At 36.3% G+C, this 13,931-nt stretch overlaps 1 protein-coding gene across 2 annotated transcripts in view; it reads right to left on the bottom strand.

Moving 5' to 3' along the window:
• Positions 1-13,931, bottom strand: part of LOC117991773 (G-protein coupled receptor dmsr-1-like) — a 53,954-nt gene that overhangs the window by 26,884 nt on the left and 13,139 nt on the right. The window contains exons 3-7 of one of the 2 annotated variants that reach the window (XR_011237909.1): positions 10,638-10,796; positions 9,173-9,309; positions 7,496-7,598; positions 4,432-5,003; positions 907-3,132 (exon numbers count right to left, since the gene is read on the bottom strand). Coding sequence is in view for 1 of the 2 variants with exons in the window: in XM_034979379.2 (XP_034835270.1) it covers positions 3,111-3,132; positions 4,432-5,003; positions 7,496-7,598; positions 9,173-9,309; positions 10,638-10,796 (993 nt within the window). In the remaining variant the exon portion in view is untranslated. Of the gene's footprint in view, positions 1-298; positions 3,133-4,431; positions 5,004-7,495; positions 7,599-9,172; positions 9,310-10,637; positions 10,797-13,931 lie in introns of those variants that run through there. The other variant, XM_034979379.2, reaches the window with a different exon arrangement.

Genomic DNA, 13,931 nt, shown 5'->3' with positions numbered 1-13,931 from the left:
AGATGAGATTGCAGTCAAGGGCTAACTTGTATCTGAATTTTAAAAAAATGCTTTGATTATCAAAGGGTCACTAAATATCGCTATACAATGTTGTGGAATCTAGGAACTTGTTACTGCTCAATAGAGACACTTCGTTGGTACGATTGAGGATCTATAGCGAGAGGTTGAAGACCCTGTGGAGACATCTAGTCTCTGAGACCAGCACATTCTAAATGCCATATATTTCTAGCTAGAGTTAAAATGGATGAAGAAAATAAAACCAAATAGGTACGTTACTTTATTAAAATCTACTGTGTAGTTTTAATTCGTAGCTTTAATATTTATTTCAATATAATTCTTTACTCATTGTGTAATTAAACCAAGAACATAAAAATTTATCTCGAGTAGATTACCCATGAGACATTGGAGACATAATTTACATAATTCAATTTGCTAGACATCTTAGACTAATTAACTAGATACCTACATACGTCAGAAATTGAATGTATCAATTATGTGGTAGGTATGGTACACAAAGCTTAAACTAAATTTTCAATCCCCGTCGAAATCGGTTAAAAACGGATGGGCCGTGCGAAAAGCGTGGATAGCCTATAGTCACCCTAGGTTTAAAGAGATAATTGTTTACTCTGTAGCCTAGTGGTTAAGATGTCAACCTCCTAATTAGAGGTCCGGGGCTCGATCCCGGGCACGCGCCTTTAACTTTCCAGAGCTATGTGCGTTTCGAGCAATCATCACTTGCTGAAAACTGCATGCCTTAGAGTTCTCCATAATGTGCATAATAAGCGACAGTGGACAGGTAGAGGTCATTGACATTCCAATTCACTACATTTTTTCTTTAGTTAGGTATCTAAATATTATAAAATTAAAAGGTGACTGACTGACTGACTGACTGACTGACTAACTAACTGACTGATCTATCAACGTACAGTTCAAACTACTGGACGGATCGGGGTGAAATTTGGCAGGCAGATAGCTATTATGACGTAGGCGTCCGCTAAGAAAGGATTTTTGAAAACTCATCCCCTAAGGGGGTTAAATAGGAGTTTGAAATTTATGTAGTCCACGCGGACGAAGTCGCGGGAATAAGCCAGTAAATATATAAAATACATCCGTAGGTCGATTGTGGTAAAATAGCAGCTACAGTGTAACGATCACAATCACCTCTGATTGGCAGATACTCTATTATTATTGGCTAAAATTCATTGTTGCAGGAAGAATACCATTAATTCAGCCAATCACAACCATTTTCCGCAATCGACCAGCAGGTTGACTACATTTTGCGGGACAGCGCTGCTCTATAGGTAGACAATTTAGCGCATAACCAAGTAGGCTCCTGCGATTTGCGATTTAGTGAAGCGGTGCAGGAGGGTTGACAGTTGTCACAAGTTGACGAAACACTGAGCTCTCCTTCTCGCATCACGTCATCACAACGCTCCCATAATGCCGCAGGGACCTATACCCAGTTATATTATCTGTTACGCTTGCGGTAGGTAATGATTTAGTTAAAACAAACTTCGTATAAGTTTTGTCAACCTAACATAGGAATATAAAAAATAACATACCTAGGTACTTATAAGGAATATAAAATATAGTCTGTCAAGTGAAAGCTAACAGTGAGAAAAAGCGGCTTTAAAAAATTCAGCTTTCGTTTCACAGACTTTATTAGATATCTAATCTTAGACTATCTTTGTCAATTTTATTTAACATTAAATCATTCATTAAATTCAATCACATCAATTTATTATAATTTATACATACCTAAATCTATTACAAATCAAAGTAACTAAGTTTAAAAATGTTGTTTTATATCTGGATCGGTACTCTATATACGGTATATCTACTACCTATATACTTATCGAGCGATCTCGACTTGATTCGAATGTATTAGAGTAGATTCGATTGGATTTCGGTTGGATGAAACCAACATAAATTATTTTGATCGGATCGGTTTCTTTGAATAAAAGAGTTTAGGTACTCTGAATATTATTTTATGGATATTTAACTATATTATATAAAAATATTTAAAATAAAACCTGTTCTTACATGACTTTTTAAGAGATAACAGTGTCATGCTTGCTTGTGCTTGAACGTGATTATTGATAATACTTATTATATTCTTTGCATTCTTTATTTTATCATTCAGGCATATTTTTCATTGAATTAAATAATGCCGTACTTTGCAGTACAGTTACAAAAATCATCTATAATAATATGACCAACGTATATAATATTATGACCACCTACAAACAATTTCATTTTATTTATAAAAGTTAGTACTTATGTGTAGTCCGCACAAAATGACTCCTAACGCCCCATTTTAACTCTATGGGTCAACTGTCATCTCAAAAGTACGGTTCACCTTTAAAATAAGGACGAAAATGGTACTTTTGACATGAATTTATACACAAAAAGTTAAAATGGCCCGTAAAGGGTTTTTACGCGTTATAAGTATATTTTGATTGTAATGTGTGTGTGTACTACGTAGGTACATTTCGTTATTTGATTGATTAATAATTTTTGAATGTCTTGTTGCTTTTATTGTAACAGCTCATACCGATTGTTCATCGATGTAGGTACTTACCTAAATAGTTAGTACATATTTGGTTTATTTTATTTAAATATAACTTAAACCGAACTTGTGCTATATATAATATATATATATTTGCCTTCCTGACCCACCTAATTATGTTCCAAACAAAACATGAATAAAGTCAACAACAAATATAATTACCAATTTTTTATCTAAATTTTAAACATTAACTTTTATTAACTATAGGTACGGACAGTTAGGTACATAAATATAGAGATGACTAGATTTAATAATATCAATATTTTCCATAAATGTAGTTCTTATATAATATCTAACACAATATATACTCCGGTGCATGCATGCATATGCACACTATTATATAATTTTCATTATAGCCTCCGGGCCCCGGTGTAATGTTTTACGTGAAAACTTACGCTTTTAGAGTCTTAGGTCTGAGGTCTCATGTTATTATACGTATAGTACATCGCTTATAAAAACAACAGTAGATGAATCGGGATTTCCGTATTTATTACACGAATTGTTGCATTACAAACTCTTGCCGCTCTCTTGCCAGCCTATTTCAAGGAATCGATGTTTTAGCCCTGGAAATAGAAAATAGCGTTATATTAGAATACGGTATTTGACAACTAGTCCAATCAGTAACTTTTTATCAAACGTCAAAACGCGCACTTAGTATGCGATATTCTATTAAGTACTAGAATGTGACGTCACATCATAATGACGTACTTTTTTTGTTTACCTAATCGATAATTTAAAATGGTTAAACACTTAAAACTAACAAAGGACGTGGATTTTACGTATTTTGAAAGACCTTCTATCTAATCATCACTGAGAAATAATTTATTTTTGATGTAGTCAAATACCCAATTTAGAATTACACTGTAATCATCATGATCAATCATGATCTCTTAGAATGAGAAGGGTTTAGCCATCGATATAAATGACAAGATATAAGAATGACATCGATATAAAGTCGAAAAAATACGACTGTAGTACGGAACCCGCGTTGCGCCAGCCTGACTCGCACTTGGCCGATTTTTTAAAGTCACATTATGATCAATTACTAATATTGATTTCGATCCAACAACCGTTAAAGACCACTAAAATTATGGACCAATGCCCTTTACCATCAAGTAAGAACTAAGATCATAGTCATAAACAAACCAAATATAATGAAAACAAAACATTTTTTGGCGATATTTATTATTAAACAAAATTCAGAATCAAAGCGGTATAATGGAACAAAGGTAAAATAATTTCGTTCATATTTTTTGTTCTTTTGAAATTCCATGAATAAAAACGCAACAATATAAATTAAACACAAAGGAAAAGCATGGAAACCTATTTGCTTAGTAACCCACAGACAATTTTTATATTTCTATACCATCTACGAGAAAAAATGGACTAAACATTTACTTAGTACATTATAATTTATAATACAGTACGCGACAGGTTGAAATGGCAATCAGGGACGGAACGCCCCGCACACACGCACAACCCCCACGCTAATCCCGTGCGGGCGTGCCCGGGTGACGTGTGGGTTTCCGGGGCATCCCCCCGCCTCATACCCCGATTGCCATCTCAAACTGTCACGGACTATACTTTAAAGGTTGAAACAGATAAAACGCGAGCCTGCGCGGCGTGATGATGGAAACATGTCTAAAACGGCTTTTATAATAATACCATTCATACCTTTTATCATCAAATTCATCACAACTATTTCAAGATTGACTGTATCGGATTTCGATTACAAGGATACATAATAATATTATGATCACATAAGATAGGTGGCTCGGGAAGTCTCGATAAAAAAGAGCCTTAGTTTTTGTGTAAGCTTATACCTACCTAAAAAAGAAATTTAAAAATTATGATTTACTTACGAATTGACAGCGTCTGAATGGGAAGCCTGCGGTGGAGGCCATCTGTGTAAATGCGCTCGCCACATCAGCTGTCTGAACGTCATCCGAAACTGCCTCGACATAGCACAGTACAGCACAAAATTGATAGCTCCGTTCAGTAATGCCAGCGCATCCATTAGTTCCCCGAACAAATCGTAGCAGCGTTTGAAGAAACATCGACCTAGCGCCCCACTGAGAAGACCCAATATCCCTTGAGGCAACTCTGTCACCAGAAATAGAAGCAGCACTGCAACCAGCATTTTTGTTGTCCTATTCGTCCTCTTGTCTCCCTTGCATTGCCGTTTTATTATCTTATCGTTCATCGGACAGGCGTTGTATACCCTTATCTTCTTTTGGTGCTCATTCGCGCTGTAAACTTCTCTTATCAGCCATAAACTTATTACTGTCAGTATGAAACAGGGTAAGAGTTTGATCACTACTGCGTGGACCCAAAAGTTGATCTGATATAGTTGGCCTTCTTCGTCCGAGTCCACGTGATACAGTATCATCGGTCCATTAGGCTCCAGAATGACAGCTGTGTGCACGTCGAAAACCTACCGATTAAAATTAAACTGTCAAGGTGGAAGACACGGTCTGCCCGCGAAAATCAACTTTAATTTGGTTTTTCGCAATTTGTAAACTAATACGACAAAATTGAGCCCCTAGCAGTATCATCTTCACACTTCTTGAAAGTGTCCAGTTTAGGAAATTAATCAAAATAATGAGTTTGACGTGAGCTACTCACAAATTAGTCATTATTTTAACTAATTTCTTAAACTGGACACTTTCAAGTAAATATTTTTATATAAGCCTGTGCAGATGATATTGCTAGGGGCGAAATTTAAATGCCATAAGTCTACTTTGTCGCATTAGTTTAGAAATTGTGAAAAACCAAATTAAATTTGAATTTCGCGGGCGGGCCCGTGTCTTAGGGGCCGTCCATAAATTACGTGAGGTGTTTTTTTGAATTTTCTGTCCCTCCCTCCCCCCTGGTGAGATTTTATTCAACCCCCTCCCCCATCCCCCAATCTCTGGACGCCCCCTTGGGGATATTAAATGGGACATATCACATATTATTATTTAACTGTTAGGCAATAACATGGCTGGCCGAAAGAGATATTTAAAAAAAATTAAAGAAGCACTGTTAAACATAAATTTTGGTAACTTAAGTAGGTACCATTGAGTTGTATAAAATCATAGTCCCTACTTAAATTAAATTACTCTACAAAATTATATTTAGATTGTTTTTCATGTAAGTGAGCTTTTGTTTTATTTGAGAAAAATAAACTGAGGAGCGAGGCTGACATAGCTATAAAAAGAAAAACTGAAGAGCTCGCAAATAGAACCGGATTCATCCACGAAATTAAATTTCACACAAGGACGAAAAAACTAAGCCTGCAATTGCATTTTTAAGATTTTAACAAATTGACTAATGCAGTTTTTTTATGAAAACACATTTTTGGCGTAAATTTTACCCTTTTTCGAGCCCGTTTTCACTTATGATTCAAAAAATGTCTTTGATTTAAATGAAAACTAGTCCAGTTCCAATCGCTGTTGAGGAGCTAGACAACTAGACATCCTCGACTTTATTTAAACTCAAAATTCCCGGTAAATTTAATTAACTAGCAGTATTAATTTGGGAAACGAGGCCGTAACTTGTTACAATTTTGTCCCCGCCTCGTTCGCTTTTAGTGGCCCAAATAAAACGGTTACAACATTACAAGCTCGTTATCGTCTTACAATGTTATTGAACTAAGAGCCAGCACGCGAATAACCTTCGTTATTTTATAAAAGTTTCTCTGCGTAGTGTCCCCAGCACAGGGAGGAACGATTAGCGACTATGAAATTTGGATCATGGTGGCTTTGGAAGATAACAGGTAATAAAGGTTTAAAAAATCTTGCGTCAAAGTATAAAGTATTTTGTAAAATATTTTCTTTCGAATAATATTAGAAATCACGTCATCAATTGCCAGACAGTATCGTGGCAAACCTCTGCCAAACACCCTTAAACTATAACAATTTATTAAACTTTGAGGGCACCTGGTATGACGATTTCTAATACTATTTCGAAGAAAATATAAAAAAATTGACTTTATACTTTGACGTAAGGTTTTTTACACCTTTATTACCTGTTATCTCCCAAAGCCACCATGATCTAAACAGACATTCAAACAAACGTTCCTCCCAGTATTGGGGACAATACGCAGAGAATATTTCAGTTTTTTATAAAACAACGAAGGTCTGGCACGCGCTGGCTTTCTCTTTATATATCTTCAAGGAAGATTTTTTTACTACACAGTAACCTTTTGCCCCCAATTAAACCTTTTCACGATGTACATAGGTTCCTTTCGTCTTTATGGGCCATTGAACGGATACCCTTGCAATAGAATGCCATTGTGGTTTTTAATCCCATAGGACTTTATGTGTAATATAAAATACAATAGGGAGTTATAAAAATAAACCGAGTGAAATCAGTAGGAGTGTTGCCATTATGCGAACGTTTACCTTTTTCGTCGTTTAATAGAGGGATGGCAGTGTTACAGCCGGTGTCCATTACATAAATAAGGCACCTATAAACGGGGGTATCTATTTCAAAGATAAACAAGAGATGTTTTTTACTGAACGGCAAGGGAGACATTTTTTCGCGTTTATACGAGAAAGGTACTATATCTGCGATAGATACCTATTACTGCTCAATTTTTTATGTTTCGATTGGGATTTCCCCGGGGAATTGAGTTGATATATATCAAGATTGAGGTTCAAACTGTAGGTATACGTATCAGTAAGACGATAACGAATTCAATTAAATTAAAATTATAGGTGTGCGGCCAAGCGATTTAGTGTTCCGGTACGATGCCGTGTAGAAACGGCGAGCGCGTATAGCTTTAATAAAAAAAACATTCATAATAGTACCCATTCTAAGCTAGTCCGTATCCATCGTACACTGCATTATCACTTACCATCAGGTGAGATGGCAATCATAGGCTAACTTGCAATCGATAAAAAACTTCCGTCTTTATTTGTTCAAAATTCAAAAGAGACTTACCATGAAAGTGGGAATACAAAGTATAGGCGGTATCAGAAAACTGCAAAGGATGGCCGTGCTGCAACGCTTCTCCGTGCACAAAACGTGGCTGCGGTCAGAATATCTGTGGACAATTACACTGGTTAGTCTGACTCTGGACACAGGTCACGTTCGATTTGCAGCCAACTAATTGTACCAATGAACACGCTGTTGTGGCTGGAATTGTCATTATAATTTGAAAAACGAACTGTGATTGCTGTTGCTGTGAAATACTGCGTGGGTACAAAATAAAGCGCATTTTTAAATTAATGTTGATTATAGAATGTGTTTTCTGATTTCTCCTTTCCCAAAATTAAGTGTTATTAAAATATACTAGAAGCAAGTGTGATAATAATAATTTAAACACCGGTCAAGGGTGAGTCGGGTGACGCTCTATTAGGGTTCCGTAAAGATAACCAATTCACTTTTTTTTAGCTTTGGCAATAGTTTAGTAACTGCATTACGAATCGGTTTTTGTTTTTGTTATTATTTAAATACATCAAATATGTTAGGTTAATGTAGAGATAATTCGTAAGAAAAATTGTCTAAGGGCCTATTTCACAACCTCCAGATAACCTTTATCAAACGAATAATCAGTTTTCGTACTGGGAATCAAAATGTCAAATTCATTCATTAGATAAAGTTTATCTGGCAGTTGTGAAACAGGTCCTCAAACTGTCCTTTGATGGCCAGTGGCCACCCATTTCTTAAGTTTTGGAGATAAAAAAGAATCAAAATATACCTTCTTGCAATCAGTCAGTGAGATAGTTTTTTTTATATTATTGGAATGAGCAAGACTAATAATTATTATTATTTAACCGAAAATAATAATTATTGAATGTCGTAATCATGAGACTGTTGAGACTAGCCGCTAATCCAATACACGGCATTCATTTGGGAACGTAGTAATTATTACATTGATTGCAATAATGTATCATTTAAATCCAAACCACATCAACAGGGAAACGCAATTATGTGACATGGGAATGCCTCCAATACAAATTACGTCACATATTTCTCCTCATTTTCTGTATAGGTATATCTCAACTAGCTGGGCCGATCTTGCTACGCTTGATTAGAGTTTTTGAAATTCCTTTCTCTAATGTTTCATCATGACCAACCCAAAGCGGTTCACTGCAAAGCACGGCGGGGTGATTACGTAACACGTTGCAGTAGCGACAGCAACGCGACAGCAGTAGCAATCCGATAGTTCATTTGCTGTCTCTCTTCTTCTTCTTCATATTTTGCTTTGTGGCTATTGCTGTCTCTCTCTAGCCGGACGTTTGACAGCAATGATCGCGAGATTTACGCCTGTCGCAAGCCTGTCGCGAGATACGTAATCACCCCCCCGGGTCTCCTCTCAGTATGAGAAGCGTTTGGCCATAGTCCACCACGCTAGCCAAGTGCGGATTAACAGACTTTACATACCTACCCTTGAGAACATTATTGAAAACTCTCAGGCACGCAGGTTTCCTCACGGTGATATTTAATTTCTTAAAACGCACATAGCTCCGAAAAGTTATCCGGGATCGAACCCCCGACCTCCTGAATAGGAGGTGGACGACCAAACCACTAGGCTATCACGGCTTAGGAGGCAGACGTCGTGTGGTAATCTTAACGTTAAGCTTACTGATCTGTCTCTCAAATAAATGCACTTACTTTATTGCCACGTATCTCCAGACGGCAAGAGAAAGTGTGAGGCATATGGATGCAGTGTGGAAGATTTGAGTGAAATGCATGTGGAAGAGAAGGTACGCCGCCCATTTGTATGGCATCTCACGCTGACCTGGCAAAATCTGCAGGGAGAATAGAATGGTTACATACAATTAAAATAAACCGGCCAAGTGCGAGTCAGACTCGCGCACCGAGGGTTCCATAGTCGGTTATTTTTTTCGACGTTTTGCACGATAATTCAAAAACTATTATACATAAAAATAAATAAAAGTCTGTTTTAGAATATACCCTTTCATATGATACCCCAATTGGTATAAGTTATCTTACTTTGAAAATTGAAAATACTAATTATTTGTTCATGAACACATTTTCATTTTTTTGTGATCTAACCACAAATTCACGGTTTTTGGATATTTTCCTTTACTTGTGCTATAAGACCTAACTACCTACCAAATTTCATGATTCTAGGTCGACGGAAAATAGATACCCAATAGGTTTTCTTGACAGATACGACATACGGACAGACAGACAGACAGACGTTATAATAATAATGTTTAGTAGGTTCTTAAAATTTAATTCTTGGTATATATTGATCTCTATTCCTGTTTTAATAGACTAGGTACTTATATTATAACTAGCTGCTCCGGCGAACTTTGTACCGCCTAACAGTCGATTCTTTGTCAGGCAATTTTTGAAAAAATTCTCTCCGTAAGAACCATCCTCGTACTTCAAGGCATATTATAAAAAAAGAATTATCGAAGTCGGTTCAGCTGTTCTCGAGATTTGCGATCAGCAACACATTCAGCGATTCATTTTTATATAATATATTATAAGTATTGATAGAGAAGATGCAGCGACTTCTTTGATCTCACCAAGTCTTTAGGTACGTGACTCAAAGATGCAGATATTCTGCAGTGTAATTGTAAGAACATTCCAATATGTCGTGAGAATTTACGAACTGCTCAACTGGCAGAATGCCGAAACCTAGCCGTTTTATGCCTAACTGCTCTAGATTTATTTTAGAAGCTGCAAAACATTAAATACCTACTTAATGCAGCATAAGGAGAAGTTGATAACTTCTCTGGTGTGCTCTCTGGTATGGTTGTCGAAGTGGGAGCTTCCGGGTTTGATTTTCGGCGGAGACCGATGAATTGAAAATTTATATTTCTTAATTTGATTGTGTCTGGTAGGAGAATTCAGGCAAATTTTAATTATTTTTATCACTTCACTTCAGGGGAGCACCAGTGTAACTTTTCAGGTAAATTAACAAGTGTCTAACCATAAATCTAGTAGTAAGATGCAAGATCGTGACGTGTGGAAGTCTCTACAAGAGACCTATGTCCATCAGTGAACGTCTATCGGTTGATAATGATGATGATGATGTTAAATTTATCATTAGAATAATAAACACTCAACAACAATAACAAAAATAAATATAAAAGTTACTTACTAGATATCTGTATATGGCAAAAGGTACGTATTCCATCATAACAAATACGTCTGCGACTGCCAGCCATTTGAGGAGCCGGTTGATTGGCGCCGCTGCCAGGTCTCTTCTTGTTAGCACTGCAACGTTTAGCGCATTGGCCAAACTACCGAACAAACATACCTGTGTGAAGAAATCATCTGTTTTAATTGATTGTCCATCAGCGGCGAAGAGTCAATATAACACGATTCCTATCGGCTTCCCTTTAAGAATTGGCATAATATAGCGTAAGTAGGTACTATTCACATAAATTCCGTAATACATTCGTAAATACAAAGGTTCGATCGTCACAAATGCTATTTTTTTTTTGTTGTTATTAAGTACTAATTTAAGTTAAAAACATAACAGCTAATGTAAGTAACATACACCTACAGTCCTACACCATACAAGCCGTAAAATATCGGATTCCCTAGTTAGATTTTTGCTTAGTATTTATCTCTTTCATTTCCCTAGCGAAAGCGAAAGGAACGAACTAGGTCTGTCTCGCTCTACGGTCGACTAATAAAGAGCACACCAATTTAGTCTGGCCCAGTAGCGAATACGAATTTGGAACTCTGACAGGTCAGACAAATTTGACGTAAATAACTCGGTTGGATCCGAGTTACCCTATAATACCTCCAAATTAAAAATTATATTAATACTATTGTTTTAACAGGTACATGCTACTATTTTGAGTATTTTGTATTTTGAAGGGTGATTTGATATTGATACATTTGTTTTTGTGAAGCGGCCATGCTTGTTTGTTTAAGTTGTTAGTGGTGTTTTATTTTGATATAATAAATTGGGGATGTGATTAATAACTTATAAGTGGTAAGTTCACGGTAATTTTGATTCAGTTTGGTAAGCCAAAATCAGAAATGGCCTTAATTCACATAGATTGTTGTTTAACAGATTTCTTGTTACGTAACGATAGTAATTTTTCTAAATTAAGTTTTGAAAACAAAAATCGAACAGCTGATATTCTTTTAGGTAAGTACGTTTCCGGCTTCCCTTTATCAGATTTTCACCCTTCGCGACTGTTGTCCATTCATATATCATGAAAAAAAGATGCCAAAACATTGACCACTCAAAAGGGTAGGTGGGTTGAACACAGTCAAGTTAGTTAAGTCTTGGGTAGTTATTAATGATCACTTATATGGTATATGTATTTTTTTTTAATCCTATAAATTTTTAATGATATGTAGGTTTGGTTTTTTTAAAAAAAAAAATTGTTTGTTTGTCAATATTATGTGCTAGATGAAGCCCACGACTTCATCCGCGTGGGCATTTGTGGGCGACTGCGACCTGTATTTCGCCAATTTTTAGTTTTCAACTGAGAAAAGCTTTGTAGTAACGTAAGATAAACATTAATTCATCCTTGTTTAAGTTCCATTACTGTGACATAATGAAGCTTGCACAACGTTTACATTTTCTAATAGACCTGTTAACTGGGAAATATTTTTCCTTGGAAACTCCTTTGGAATTTTTATCAAGGTTGCAAACTGAATACAAAAGGAATAGCGCCGTACTGGATGTCACATTTTGTACTAATATTTTGCTGTCTATTTATATTTTACTAGCGACCCGCCCCTGCTTCGCATGGGTGGCAATGTAGATATTTATGTATGTAGTGTCACTTGCATACTAATATTATAAATGCGACCACCGCCGCCTCCGTCTCGTTTTGTTGCGCGTAATTTAAGGCATAAAAGAAGAATTAAAAATAAGACAGTTAAATCGATGAATACCTACCTAAGTATTATTAAACAATTCGTAAGAGTTTAAAGGATTTCAGATCAGATTTAAAGGTTTCTGACCCGAATTCAATGAATTTGCACTGGTCCATCTGTCTGTCTATCTGTCTGTCAGAAAAGTAAAATTAAGTAATACTCCTTTTCCTTGCTTTTAGAGTTTCATAGATCTACGGAATGCGAAATCCTAGTTCGGGGCGAACCACTCGTAATAATATTTGTTTGAAACAAGCATAACATAAAGTTATATTAGTTCGTGTTTGTATCTAACTAATTTACGCATGGTGAATATTGGGGCTAGGTTTGAAAAGCTAATATGCTTAATATAGGCATAGCATAAATACATACAGTAAGACGACCCACGAAGCGATGTTTGCAGATGAGCAGGCTTTGCGGTCGTGGCACCTACATAGTAGCCGAATCACCAACTGTTGTTGTTGTTGTTGTTGTGCCGACTTCTGCAGATCGCTACTTTTTTATAAAAGAATATTTTGCCAAGTTAATTGCTGACTAATTCCCCTTTCCTCTCCATTTAGGCGTAGGTACGACAATAATGCAACGGCTGGGATTTGAACCGGCGACCTTTCGATAATCGATATAATGTGATCGGAGCAAGACATTGACCCTGTGATCCTGTAGATTTGCTCTGCCTAGATTTCTCCGTCGACCGACTGTATGAAGTATTGTTAGACTGTGGTTTAGGTTAAAATAATATTCCACTACAATCATTTCTGAGGTCAAAATCCTCTTAGAGTCACTGAACCAGCGTATTAAATAAGATCTATTTTTTAGGGTTCCGTACCCGAATGGTGCTAACGGGACTCTATTACTAAGCCTCCGCTGAACGTCTTTCCGTCCGTCTGTCTGTCAGCAGGCCGTATCTCGTCAACTGCAATAGGTAGGGAGTTGAAATTTTCACATAGGTAATTTGTATTTCTATTGCCGCTATAACAACAAATAATAGAAATTTCAAAATGGCCACCACGAAAATTTAAAAAAGGTGTTATTTCTTGTACGATAGTGGATGAACTCGCACTTGACTGATTTTTTAAAGAATGTTAGGTAGATTTATTACGTGTTGTGAAACAGTGTATAAGCAAAGCATTAGATTTTAATTTTCGTTGATTTGGACATTAGAGTTAGAGCTTTCAAATATTTGTGAAAGTAAATCACTAAAATTTGCAACAGCTGTCCTGAAAGACTACACATACCTTTTCCATTAACTTATTTGGAATTTTGTGATATCAACTTATTCTATGGACCAACCAACTCTATATGAGAATAAGTTCGCTGTAATTATTTGCTCTCTACACGTGTCTATCATGTCGTTCGCACATTAACAAGTCGCCCAAAAGTCTTGTGCGGAACACAACGCATCTTTTAGTACCTAGAGTTTAATCAACTCTCCATCATTAGAATCGAAACAATATAAGCGCAGCATAAACACAAACATAACTCAACAGTCATGTGCGGAACGCAACGCATCTTTTATCTAGAGTTTAAACATCTCTCAATCTTTAGAATCGAA

This window comes from Maniola hyperantus, chromosome 20 (assembly GCF_902806685.2).
Source record: "Maniola hyperantus chromosome 20, iAphHyp1.2, whole genome shotgun sequence".
NCBI lineage: Eukaryota > Metazoa > Arthropoda > Insecta > Lepidoptera > Nymphalidae > Maniola > Maniola hyperantus.
Note: the sequence above shows the minus strand (reverse complement) of the source record. Positions and strands in the feature narration are given on the sequence as shown.